Source organism: Nyctibius grandis, chromosome 1 (assembly GCF_013368605.1).
Source record: "Nyctibius grandis isolate bNycGra1 chromosome 1, bNycGra1.pri, whole genome shotgun sequence".
NCBI lineage: Eukaryota > Metazoa > Chordata > Aves > Nyctibiiformes > Nyctibiidae > Nyctibius > Nyctibius grandis.
The window spans coordinates 74,149,945-74,163,965 of NC_090658.1; the positions used below are offsets into that span (position 1 = coordinate 74,149,945).

At 42.2% G+C, this 14,021-nt stretch overlaps 2 protein-coding genes across 4 annotated transcripts in view; both read left to right on the forward strand.

Moving 5' to 3' along the window:
• FAM184A (family with sequence similarity 184 member A) overlaps positions 1–3,964 on the forward strand; it is a 77,527-nt gene extending 73,563 nt beyond the window's left edge. For all 3 annotated transcript variants that reach the window (XM_068407546.1, XM_068407556.1, XM_068407565.1), the window contains 2 exons: positions 1,880–2,082; positions 3,817–3,964. In XM_068407546.1, the coding sequence (XP_068263647.1) occupies positions 1,880–2,082; positions 3,817–3,898 (285 nt within the window). In that variant the 3' untranslated portion in view covers positions 3,899–3,964. The remainder of the gene's footprint in view (positions 1–1,879; positions 2,083–3,816) is intronic.
• Positions 3,965–10,611: 6,647 nt separating this feature from the next.
• Positions 10,612–14,021, forward strand: part of MCM9 (minichromosome maintenance 9 homologous recombination repair factor) — a 48,726-nt gene continuing 45,316 nt past the window's right edge. Inside the window, exons 1-2 of the mRNA XM_068409053.1 lie at positions 10,612–10,641; positions 11,513–11,829. Of these exons, the coding sequence (XP_068265154.1) occupies positions 11,520–11,829 (310 nt within the window). The 5' untranslated portion in view covers positions 10,612–10,641; positions 11,513–11,519. The remainder of the gene's footprint in view (positions 10,642–11,512; positions 11,830–14,021) is intronic.

Consider the following 14,021-nt stretch of genomic DNA (forward strand, 5'->3'; position numbering starts at 1 on the left):
ATTACAGCTTCTCTAATTTATGCAATGGATCTGTCTAGTATTACATTGTTACATCTGAAGTTTCTTTATACTTTGCATGAATTTCATGGAAACAATACACACAATTTTGTCTCTCCATATTTGACTGCTTCAGAAGCATAGATTGTTTTATAGAGAATAAGAGATAAAATATAGTATTTTTCTAAGCGCTTATGTGGTTAATAGACATTTTCCAGAAATGAGCCACCGATGAAGCACACAGATTTAACTACAGTGTGTTTAACACACAGTTTTAATTACAGTGTATATTACCTTGCAGATGTATTTTACATACAGTTGGTTGCTTTTACCAAACTATTTTTTCCACCATAATGTTACTTCTTGCTTCTTCAGCTACTACAGAAGTAAAGTGTATGGGATGATCTTAGTTTAATCCTTTGCATCTAATGATCTTTCACTGTGTTGCTTAAAAAAGACTTTTTTCTGTTATTGCTTTCTGTTAAATTGTTGGGGGTTTTTAATTGTATTTTGACAAACACATCCACCAGTGTGGCTACAATTAGTAGCATTTGCATCTGCCAACCTGGGAGAGGTCAGGCAATGAAATCAAAGCTAGTGGGGGGCTAAACAGAAGAAAGCACAAACAAACAGTAGGACCCTGTCTGTCTCAGTTTGAACTCATGCCCACCCTTGAATAGAGCAGCTCTTCTGTTTCAAGTGGAATTCTGCTGGAAAATATAATATAGAAACAACATGAGATTCTACTTGACTTTCAATTTATTTAGTTCAAATTTGTGTAGTTCATAAGCCCTTAAGGGGTTTTTCTCCTAGCTGCTTTGTTAGGGTTGCCTATATGTAATTGAATGGAAGTATTTATTATGTATTCAAATAATACATAATTCATGAGAATAAATGAACCCAATCATTCAAAAATCCTATTTTTGGAAGTAAGTCTTTTTTAATATTAATATTTTATTGTGGACATGGAATATTTCGTAGGAGTCAGAAAATATACATGGCTTTCTGTCACACAGCTATTTTTAAAAAGCTATAGGATTATTTGAAGCATCCTTCTACATTAACATATTTATAAAAGCAGAGAGGATAAATACTGATTCCTTTGTACGATGTGTTATGGAAAGTAAAACAGTGATGTAAAAACAAAATTATTCGGTATTTTGAGTCCCTTGAAATACTATCAGCAGAAGTATAGAGAGTATTAAGAAAAGAAAAATGTTCAGTTGTGCCATCTGGTGTCTAGAAATGGCAGCTGTAGTAGCATTAGCAGCCAGGCCTTCTGCTTGTGCAAGAAACTGAACTATACAATAATCTTTTTATCTTTAGCAGTATTGCTATAATGCTTGCTAACTATGGGGGCATAATCGCTTTAAAAGAAATGTAGCTGCTTTTCTAGATTCCATATTTCAATTACCAAAATGTGCCTCAGTGATGGGGTGAAACCTGTTGAAAAGATTCACTTTTTTGGTCATTGAAAGTTGCTGTAATTACATTTGACAGCAGAGCTGTTTCACTGATATCAAGAGAAGATTTAAGTAAACATGAAAGGTTTAACAGACTAAATGGCAATTTTGTGGAAAACTTTCTATCTTCAATGTCTTAGAGCAAAATGTTATATTGGAAGATCTCATATAATATATTCCTTGATTATTACACTAATCAACTTGATTGGAAATTTGATTTTTCTGCGAAAATTTGTGGTGTTTAGTTCTGGTCAAAGCAAATAGTAAAACTACAATTGGAAAAAAAAAGCCCAAAGTTTCCCAGTTGCTCTCCTTCAAAAAAAGCCCAAACCAGCCATCGCTACAACTTTTAAATTTGCAAATTTCCTCATCTGTCCTGGTGCAAGAAGCCTTCCTTACATTTGTTATTTTTAATGCAGCAAAAGAAGAAGAACGATAAATCAACAAACAGGTTTGTGAGTGTCCCCAATCTAAGTGCTCTGGAATCTAGCGGAGTGGTGGGCAATGGACATCCTAACCGCCTGGACCCCATTCCTAACTCACCCATCCACGAAATTGAGTTCAACAGCAGCAAACCACTACCACAGCCAGTGCCACCCAAAGAGCCCAAGACGTTTTTGAGGTGAGCACTGCCTCACCAATCTTTTTTTTTTCTTTTTTTTGCTTAACTCAGGAAAAATTTGCATTCCTATTGAGCTGAATCCCACTTGCTTTATGGACCTTTCAGAGGTACAAGTACTCTTACGGCATTTTTATTTTTTACATTAGTTTTGTAACCTCTTTATAGTATTCCTTTTTATTGTAGACCTTGTTGAAACGTGAAGTATTCTCTCACTTTTTCGTAAGTCTTGAACTTTGAAAACCTCTTAGATACTTTAACAGAACTCATGTGCTTCCAATTGTTTACATATATGAACAATTGTTTCAAATGTTTGTGTTATTTACTGATTGTCATTTAGGAATTGATACTAGCACAGAATTTCTTTATTTGGTATTATGTGATAATGGTTTTTATGTAAGAAAACTATTTTCTGTGCTACATGAATGTTTTGTGTTTCCCCTTTCCTCACCCGTATCAAATTGTTTCATAGGAGTAACCTTACAACAGCAACAGGAAATGTACATGCTTGGATGCTTAATGCTGAGCTTCCAATAATCAAAACCAGCATTAAAGTCTCAAGTAATTCTCTCACAAATTAATATAGTGAATTGAATAACTTTAAAATGGCATTTTAGAGGCAGGATTTTAATCTTTTGGCTTTATGTGCCTACATATTAAATGCACTGAAGTGCTGTACTCTGTATTTAGTAGGTGCTGACCTCTTACCTCAAAGTTGACAACTTAAAGCAAGGCGTAATTACCAGTTCCACAGTTGGTTGTTTACTCTCTCTTTTGGTTTAATGTGAAAGACCACACACCTAGCAACTACTAATTATAAAAGGAAACAAATAATAGAATCTAAAATAGATAAGGAAAAACAGTCTATTTCAATAAAACAGTCTTTTTAAAAAAACCCCTGTTGCTTATTTTTTCCTGTGCATGTGATGTGCATGAGTGTGCTCAGGTATCTATAACATGCATGTGCATGAACTGATGGACTGTGATGCTGGAGTTTCCATTCCAAATTGTTTTGTGTTCTGTATCACCCAGTAATACAGTAGGGATTATTTTATTACTGTTTTTAATTGATAAAGGAACTCGATTGGTAATTAAATTTAAATTCGATTTAAATATTCTCTCTTGCTCATTTTGTGAGAATTTTAAGTGTTCAAGGGGAAAACAAATCTTGTTTGCAGTGCAGCAGTTTCCTTTTTCCTAGTATATTAGCGTATTTTAAACATGTGCATGAACAACAATGCAAGTGGTATTTGTGATCAGTGTTAAGTATTAAAATAGTGTGTATTTTTGTTCAGTTGCCAACCAGTCTTTGTGAGCACATGCCTACAAATATGATGCTCGCATCATATTTTTGAAAATTAACTTTACCACAGGAAAAGGATGCTAAAAGAGGACCTTCTACAGTCACACTTTTCCAAGAAAACCCTTTTTATTCTTCCTGAAAACCTACAGCTGTTTATGAGATTTTAAAATTATGTTTTCCAAAATATTATTTGCCCACCCTGTAATGTGGCTTGTGAACTGACTTGTCCATGCTGCTGATGCTCTCCAATGGAGTGGATGATCACAGATTTTATAGAGAGACGTCAAATCATGTCCTGAGGCACACTGCTAACTAACCCATGGAAAACAAGGCTGTGTTCTTTACTGAATATTCTCTGTGATTTTTTTCTCCTAATATTTGTACTTTTTGTGTAGTTGTGGGATAACTGGTTTTTTTTCTTTCTGTGAATTTAGCCCTCCTCAGACTGACGCTTCACCAGTGGCTTCACCAGATCCCCAACGCCAGGAGTGGTTTGCCCGGTACTTCACGTTCTGAGAGATGGTTTGTTTTTGTGGCACAGCGTGACGTGGACTGTTCATAAGAGCATGACCTTAAGTAAACCCTCATGTGAACAAGCTTTCCTGTAATTTGTCAAACACTGTGAATGAGAAAGTATTTGTCTTTCTGATTTGAAACTGCACTGTATCTCATGTTATATTGTTGGAATCACTTGACATGGTACTATATGTGTGTAATTATAACTTATTTTTATTTAAAATGGAAGAATCTTTAAACTTTGTAATTACCACATAATAAATTTTGGTAGAACAAACGTAATGCTTTTCCCCTTTTTCCTGTAAATGTGTTTCTTTGATTTCAGGTAAGGCTTTCCCCCAAAAAATAACATAATTGCATGGTTACTATAAATACAATTTAAATTTTAAGAGGAAAAAGTATCTCTCTCTCTCTCTCCCCAGTTTGGGCAGGATATGTTTAATGTGTCCCAATTCTATTCTGTGACTTTGTAGCAGTTTAAAAACTAACTCTTTCTAATATTTAAAAGGAAGAATGTGAAATAAATCAAAACTAGTGTAGCTGCTAGCCTTCAGAGCAGAGTAATTTTGACAAGAGGATGAAAAAAGCCACAAACCAGGAGCTGTTCATGGGGGAGGGGGCTTGACTCCATACCTGTTGCTCACGAGATTTTGCTATCTAGTTATACTCAAACATTTTATCATTTAATTTAAGCAGAAACTGTTCCCACAGGTTATGTATTTCTTTTACGAATATTAACAAAAACATGCTTGAAACATTTAGAATACTATGCTAAATATCTCTGCATAAATCAAGAATCTGTATTTTGAGCATATAGTCCTGCTTTGGATAAAATTCTTGTCTGAAATGAAAAAAAAACAAACCGACCACCCAACTTTTTCCCATTTATACATACTACAGATACAGATCTTTCATTAAAACTTAATTACCTTCCCTTGTCTATATTAATGTTTATTATTATTCTTAAACTGATATATGAAAATGTTTTTTCAGCTAGTGAGCATGATTCTCCCATCTATACCTTTTATGATGCCAGTGTTGCTTGAGAAGTTTACTGCAGCATATAGAAAACTAGAGCTTATTGTCTTTTTTATATTTTTTCATTCAAAGATTACCACAAAATAACTCACACTGGTAGTCTCAGGGAGAAAATTGTCTCTTTGTTTTATGAATGTATTTTTAAGCTGAATCTCTTATCTTTTAAAAGCAGGAAAAAATGCTTGAGTTATTTGAATAAGGTTTTAGTTAGCATATACAAAGGTCTTGAACTTTAATATTTCATCTGAAGTCCTAACTACATCCTTTTTTTGCTATATGCACAAAGGTAAATACCCAGATGAAGATACTTGCTAATTACAATGAGTTTTATATGTAGTATATGTATAAATGAAAAATTTGTATGTTTTCATATAAACAATATGAAATCTTCTAAATGAACATTTTAAAACTTCTCTCTTATAATTCAGCTTGAAAACTCCACTGAAAGCTGTATTCTGGTGATGCTGCCGTGGATTAAAGATGTATACAGCAGATTTTCTGTAGCTGGTGGACTCAACTGTAGGTATATGCAACTTTTTAATTTTAGAAGAAAGCCATATTGGGCAAAATGTCAGATTTCTTGGCTGTTACCCAAAATAAAATACACTAGCTCATTTTGTTATAATGTTCTGAAGTGAGTGTTGCGTATTTTTTCTTGCATGCTTTGCAAGGGCTCAGGCTTTTTCTCCCATCTTCCACTTCATTTGTACATTTTTACATATGGAATCAATAACTGAACAGTAATCCAAAGATGATAATATCTGCATTTACTTTACCTGTTCAGTAAAAGGCGTGCCCATTCGATTTTTGCTAGTAGGCATTTGTCTTTTGGAAGAGAGAAGAAAGTTAAGAAGCACTCAGTTACCGTGTCTGCCATAGTCAGCAGCTGTTCCACTACCGAATCAGTCTCTTAAAACAACCAAACAAAAAGAGCCCAAAACCAACTGCAAGAAACTAGGAAAAAAATTATTTTCTACCAAATGGCATTGAGAACTCTGTAAAATGTATTCCTAAAAGAAGTTGCTACCTGGCATTTGGGATTAATACAGGAACTTGCATTATCACAATGCCGTTGTGTTCCTGATCTTTGCAGTTATCTAGTAGTCTGGAAAAAGCTAAAAGTGCACATATTCATGAGTCCAGTTGTGCGGAGAGTTCTGCAAAGTCTTTGCTTACACATGCATGCAGTCTTTCCTAGCTCAAGAGACAACTCGGAGTAAGGAGGTACAGAATTAGCATGAAGTTGCATAGTAGTATTTACAATGCTAAAGAGCTCTCTGTCTGCACTCTGACACATTAAATCTCATTATCCGCACTTAGTGTAACTAATTCCCCCGACCCTTTAGTTTTGTTCCAGAAGAACAATAAAAGGTCAAAGAGCGAACAATAAAGAATGTAATATTTTAATCTTTACTGTGTTTTCCTATGGAAGAAGGAGGTAACAGGCTACACTCGATACAGGAGCAAAATGCAGAAGAATTCTACGCTTCATCAGAACGTCATTGTAAGAATTGGTCTGAAGGCCAGGACAGGCCCTTCAGTCTGGGTTGCTCCATTTACTTCTGTGCTAAGAGTCTGAATGCCAGTGAATTTTCTAGGTTAGCAGAAAACAGCTCTAGCTGACCCATCTCACATGATCTCATAGCACAGGGAAGAATTATGTCGCAAGAACCGCATGGCTTTTTTTACCTGCAGCAGGAATTGTACCCAGAAGGTATACTTGGAAAAAAAAAGCCCAAAGATGGTTGAAAACCAAGCTGCAATCAGTGCCAACACAGAAATCGCTTTATGAGATTGACTTCTTCCTTTTGCATTTTTTCAGTCACTTCAGCATATGTGTACTATATTTACCTGAGACTTCAAGGAAAATATTAGTCCTATGAGAAGTAATGGCAATAAATTACATGGATCAATATTATAGAATTCTTAACATTCTAATTTAGTCTAAATAAATTTTCACTTCTGTTTTTCTCATGATCTCTTATTTTGGAAGAAAAAGCTTGGATTATTTTCTAACTGGTTTGAGTAGTTCTACTTTTAACATGTACACATTTAAATTAAATGTCTTAGATTTGTAATCTTTGATCACTTTATAGAGTAGGAATATCTACGTATTATAAAACTGAAGAATGTAGAATATTTAGTCTTTTTTTTTTTTAGGATATACCTATGATCTTTTCTTCCTAAATGTTTTCTATAATGCTGCAAGAATCTGTTTTCATTCTTACAGCAGAATATAATTTTTTCACTCTTGATGTAGATAGTCTCTGGACCTAAACTTTTCCTGCTTTTTGAGACTAGAAAACTCTTTCCACAAAGGACCTCCTTTGATGAGTTGCACTTCAAAACTGAAAGCAGCAGTTTCTTGGGGGAAAAAATGCTTCCATTCCTGTAACTGAACACGGAGGGATTCTGAGCAATAGCCCATGTTGCAGCACTTGCCTTTCTGGTGTGGCAGCTGGAAAAAAAATGGGCTCCTTTCTTTTCTCTGAATTGTTAAATACATTATCCCAGTAACCATAGCTAGAAAATCCCCAATATTAACTTTTGACTAGTGGTCATTCACTTTTCCCAGTTTTAGTCTTACTCTGAAACTATTTAAAATGTATAGGACAGGAGGAATTCCTAATGAGTATCAGGAGACTTCACTTGTAATATTAGAAATCAGACCCGATCATGATATCAGAGCAATCCTTTACTTGTTTAAAGTTTAAGTTATATGTGAATTTTGTTACATGATCCCTGTGCTATCCACAGGTGAATTTCACTAATTCTGCATTAAGAAAATTAGACCCCAAGTTTTCCTCCTTTGCTGTAATTTACTTCCCTTAGAAGGAAAATGACTGAGTCACATCAGTTAAGAAAATGGTGATCTTCAACCTCCTCTACAGTCAACAGGCAGCTTCAACTGTGAATCATCGCACTTATCTCTCTTGCTTGTATAAAGGCTGTAGAGGAACAATAAATGTAAGTGCCTCGGTTGCCTAAATTTAGGTGTGAGGAACCCTAGCCTGTCTTTTTTTTTTTTTTTTTTAAAACCAACATTTGCAAAAATATATCAGCTTTGAAAGGCACAAACTGACTTTCCTTACAGGAGCTGTGTTGCTTTTTTCCTGGTATGTTCAATGTACTCCAATGCAGTTCTGTTACTATTCTTCACAGGCAAATCCTAAACCTTTTTTTACTATAATGAAGGCAAATCTCTTAATTTGTAGTATCATTGTTGCTGCTTTTGGGCATTGGGCATTGTATCAGTTTTATTTATGTATACATTCCCTAGCAAAATCTTTAAGTGGAAATACGGCTCATTTCCATGTACAATTATATACAGAAATCAGCTTGCAGTTCTAAAGCTAATTTACTCTGCAGTGTATTTTGGTTGTATAAATAAAAATCCATTTCTTTAGACAGGCTACAGTAATTGGAAGTACCTGTGGATAGCACTGGGATCCTGTAACAAAAGCAGGCAGCGAAGCTGAAACAACTTTTCCTCTTCAGCATGACTGACTGCTGAACTCCATTTCTCCTAGGAATAGAACTTGTTATTTGCTGGGCTCAACATCGGGCTCTTTTACTGCACAACTGTGTTAACATTTACCATTTTCAATCACATACACAATTAGACCACTCAAGCTTTGTTGACTGCACAAATTGCACTGCAAGTTCCTAGGTTAATGATGGGACCTATGAGGTGAACTACTGATCCATTCTGGGCTCCTGCACAGTCTTAAGGATGAGTTTATAAATTGCCTATGGCAACTCAGTTATTTTCAGGTTAGGCATGGTATAGAGGCCTGTTCACAATAAACAGCTGGCTGAATGCAATGAGAAGCAGCTGCTGCCAGCAGCACTGAGCACAATGTTGCTAGGGAACAGGAAAAGACACGCTTAAAAAAATAAAAGCATAATTCAGTAATGACTACCAAAATCTGAGTTCATTATGACAGTGAGTACTCTTGGAAATTATCAGGCCTTCCACGTTCAACCTGACCGACGAACAGAAAAGTTTAGAGAGCAGCTGAGTCTTTAGCTGGAACTATAGCTGTTTAACTTCAGTTACAGATCCCCAGCTGTGGTGGCTGGGCACAAAGAAGTCAGCCCACTTCAGGCTGTAAATACCATAGGCAGCCTCAGTCACAAGCAGAGACTGAAGCCCAAGTTTTACGGTCACATAAACATTCAACCACATTCACGCTGCTTCGTCTAAATCTTTACCTAACCCGTGGGATCCATGAGCCCTTCTCAGCACTTGTGCAGCCTTGCCGACACTGTCCTGGTTGCACGTTGGAGTGGGATGTGTACCAGCCACCCTGACCACGGCATTAGCAGGCAGTTCTTGTACTCTCCTGGGACAGTTCCACATTGAGGACACACACTGTATTCCGTAAAACTGAAAAATAGAGGAGTTTTTAGTCTTCGTCTTTTTCTTCATAACCACACAAGACTATCAGAAGTTATCTGAAAGTTCATGTTCAGCTAGCTGTCCACCAATGCCCCCAGGTCCTTTTCTACCAGGCCGCTTTCTAACCACTCTTCCCCCAGCCTGTAGCGCTGTATGGGGTTGTTGTGACCAAAGTGCCTACACTTGGCACTTGGCCTTGGCCTTGTTGAACTTCATGCCATTGGTCTTGGCCCATCTATCTAACCTGTCCAGATCCCTCTGCAGAGCCTTCCTACCCTCAGGCAGATCAACACTCCCACCCAGCTTGGTGTCATCCATGAATTTACTGAGGGTGCACTTGATACCTTCATCCAGATCATCAATAAAGATATTAAACAGGACTGGGCCCAGTATTGAGCCCTGGTGGACACCACTAGTGACCGGACGCCAACTGGGTGCAGTACCTTTCACCAGCACTCTCTGGGCCCGGCCAGTTCTTAACCCAGCGAAGAGTGCACCTGTCCAAGCCATGGACAACACACACGGTAAATTCTGGGCAAAAGCGAAAGCTTTAGAGCCTCCAGCAAACACTAGTTCCTGGCTATATTAAAACCCTCAAACTCCTCAGACTTTGCTATGACGTGCCCTCACGAAAAAGGGGGAAATGACTGGTTTTGTTAGGCAGCTCGCTTTAAAGAGGCCCATGAAGCCTACTTCATGGGATTTAGAAAACAGGGTGGGGGAGTGGTTTAGGAAGCAGCAGCGAATACGAGCCCCAGCTACCTTGGGGGCTACCCCTGCTGCACAGCACCCCTCTCTCCCCCCTGACTTGCAATCCTCCCGTGTTGTACACAGGAGCAGCGTCCCTCTGTAACGGGGGAACAGAGACAGAGGCATTTAGGCAAACAGCGTGCAGCACCCTTAAAACACGAATCCGCTGGTGTATCTTTTGTTCACGGGCGGCAGAGCCGCTGGGATACCCCCCGCACCCACGGAGCGCCCTCCTCTCCCGCCGCCCCCACCTGCGCCCGGGGATGCCGGTCCTGCGGCGCGTCCCTACACCACGGCCCGCTGAGGCACCCGAGGGAAGCGCACCCCCCACTACCCCGCCCGGGTCCGGCCCCGCGGGCTGGCAGCTCCACTGCCGCTCTCCGCCCCACCGCCCCGCTCGGCAGCCCCCGGTCCCGGGCGTGGAGCGGCGCGGAGGGGGCGGGGACGGAGCCGCTTCTCCTGCCGGGTGAGGGAGCTGTGAACACCGCCTCCGCGCGGCGCGGCGGCCGCAGGAGCCCGGCCGGAGAGGGGGCGGCGGCGGCCCGCGCTGCAGGTACCGAGCGGGGCGGCCGCGGAGCGCTGCCTGCCTGCGCCTGGCGGGTAAGGGGGCGGCCCCGCACACACGCTCCGGCGGGGCCGGCGATGCGGGCGCTGCGAGCGCACCCGCGGCCCGCGCTGCCCGGAGGCGGGACGGGACGGGACGCGCCTGGGGCAGCGCTCCGCAGGCGGGCGGCCGAGGCGGCGCGCTGCCGGCCCGGCCCGCCCCAGCCCACCCCCGCCTCGCCGCACAGCGCCCGCCCGGCCGCGCCGCGTTCAAAACTTGCCGCGCTGGCGGCGGCTGGGGCGGGATCGGGAGGCCTGGCTCCGCGCTGCGGAGAGCCCCGCGCCTGCCGCCGCCTGGGGTGGGGCGGGAGAAGCGGCTGCCGCCCCCCCTCGTGCCCCGCCGAGGGAGCGAAGGAGCGGGTCGTCGGACGGTTTCACTTTCTGGCATTAACGGGGAGAAGAGCCTCGGCCGGACACCGCCCGGTCCCCGCCACCCTGCCTGCCCCGGCGGGCGGTAGGAGCGCGGAGCCACAGCGGGTGGGGATGGTGGTGACTGACTGGCGGGGGGCGCGACGGGGGTGACTGACTGCCGCGGGGCGGGGCTGATTGGCTGGCTGGGGCGGGGCGGGACGGTTGGTTGGCGGGAGCCGCCTGTGAGAGGCGGCGCGCGGCGGCGCGTTCCCGCCGGGCGGGCGGCAGGTCGGGGCGCGGCGTAACGAGGTGCCGCGGCCGAAGCTCATTAGCCGCGCACGCGCCGGCCCCGCCCCACTCTCCCCCGGCTCCGCGATGGGCTTCTCCGAGCGCAACAGTTAAGTTTCCCGATTGTCGCTCACCGCAAAACCTCGCTTCGTGACCGCTTTACCTCTCCTGCTCGCGTGCAGGCGCGACATGGTGCTGAGCGCGGATCAGGTGAACCTCATCGGGCAGGTGTTCGAGTCCTACGTGCTGGAGCACCACAGAGACGACATCCTGGGCATCCTGAGGGAGGCTGACGACGAGGCGCACTATCCCGTCGTCGTCGACGCCTTGACGCTCTTTGAGACCAACATGGAGATCGGGGAGTATTTCAACGCCTTCCCCAGCGAGGTCCTCCCGATCTTCGACAGCGCGCTGCGCCGGGCCGCCCTGGCAGCACTGCAGGCCGCCACGGCCGCGCCGCAGCTCAGCGTGAAGCAGAACCTCCACGCCAGGGTCTCGGGTGAGTGGTGGGGTGGGGATGGCAGCAAGGTGCCCCAGGGGCATCTCCCAGTCAGCACTGCCGAATTCCCGTATTCTGTAACAAACTGTTGGGGGTCGAGGGAAGGAGCAAGTGTAATTCTTGCAGTTCCAGTGTTTGAAGCAGTAGGGAAGGGCTAGTGTTTATTAAACAGAAAAGAACACACGCAAACACATGGAGTTGTGTAGACCAACCTGGTGAAAAGCTGCGGCCATCCCTGATGGTGTGCGTTGGCGTTTGTTGCTGGGTCAGGACTTAACACCAAAGTCTTTCTGTGGCAAAAAGACTCCTCAAAGGAGCAGCTGGTCTCACATTGTTTCTCTTGTTAGCCAGAAGGTCTAAAGAAAAAAAAAAGTTTTAGGGGAGGATATATAGTTTGTAGATTTTCCTGCAGGCTGACTTCCTTACTGTGTCAGTTGGCTCATGGTCTTTATTGGCTCCAGCCATCTCCCAGAAAAGGCAAAGTCTAAATTTTGAGTTGTCTTGTAGCAATTTAATCTGAAATTGTCAAATTTTATGCTTAACTAATTATTATGAAATTATTTGTTATAAAATTGGAATGAACTGTTGGAAGGCATGATCGTTAATAGAGGATTTTGTCCTTTTTTTCACTACCAAGTCGATATGCTATTATTCCTTATTACTAGGAAATTTTTAGTAGCTTTGAGGAGTAAGTGTGGAGTGCGGCTTCTGAGGTTAAAATGCCTGTTTTGCCTGTTGTGGAGAGCTGGTCCAGCGGTGGCACGGTCCCTTCTGGTCATTGCTGATTGTAACTATTTGGAGCTGTCTAGTCTGCAAAGCCAAGAGCTGGTGACCTGTGTTTCCCTCCCCTGCCCCATGTTGGAGTGTTTTATGATCATTCAGTCTTTTGGCAGCTTGAACTTGGATGAATTACAGTTGTTAAATAGAGCTGTGTTTTATCCCAGTAAGTTTCATTAAAAATATTGTCATTAAAACACATACATAAGAAATATAATGAGCTTATAGCTCTCATAATGCTGTTTTCTCAAGGGTTTTTTTTGGCGGGGGGAAAGGCTTGCTACCTATTTAGGTGTTGTGGAGCTTGTATACAACCGCTGAGTGTGTGGTGTAAAAGGATGGCCTCTGTGTTGTACTAAAATTTGAAATGTCAGGCATTTCCCTGTAACTATAAAAGCTGGAGTGAATTAAAACTTTCCCCCCAGTGTTCTAGGATGCATTTGCATCATTCAGGGCTTCAGCATGAAAACAGTTATTTTTACTCCAAGTATGATTATTTTATAAGCTACCAGGAAGTATTAGAAGGAGTAAAGCAAGGGGCAGATGATCACTGCATGAGCAGCGGTGTCTTTAAGACATTCCTCCTCCTATTATCAGCCTGTTGCTGGAGCTGACCATTCCTCCCACAGTGATGTTTTGTCTGAATATTCCCTGATCAACCTCAAGCAAAATTAACCACATTTGATCAAATAGTTTTAGTAACTGATAAAAGCAAGTCTGACTGATCGTTGATGGAAAAAGTTTGTTGGCAGACTCACAAATTACTCCATCACTAAACAGGAGGGGAACTGATGAAGAGCAGGGGGTGGTTATCCTCCTGTAGTCCAGCTGGATCAAAAGAACATCTGTCCATGTAGTTTGGTTTATGTTCTGTACCACCGAAAGGCTGGGTGCTGAAGAAACAAAAGCAATAAGCTACATGATCTGTAGGCTTTTTTCCACCCAAATCTTCCCATTATACTGTTATCTTTTAAGCAGATGCTGGGTTCTGGTTACCTTCAGGATTCTCGTCTTGGAGTGCTGCTTCCCATTCCCACGTCAAATGGGAATGAGGAGAAGGTGGTGCAGTCGTCTTGGAGCGGCAGGCTCCTGGAGCGGGGCCGAGGGGATCTGCATGTGAGGCTTGAACTGAAGTCAGGAAAAGTGGTTTTGCTTATGCTAGCTATAAGAATACAGTCTTAGCATGCTCATACCAATACAGACAGGGCATCTAGGAGTTCAAAGAAGGACTCGGGGGAGTGTGAATATGCACTGATTAATAATGGATGATTACCCTGGGTTCGCTGAAAAAAGGAAAAGATTAAGTTCTTTACCTGAATTTTAGCATTGTAGGAATTCAATTGTATAACTTCTCCTTTTGCTACAAGTCCATTAAAAGATTTTTTTTTTTTACTTTCTGTTAGCCTGAGCACCGA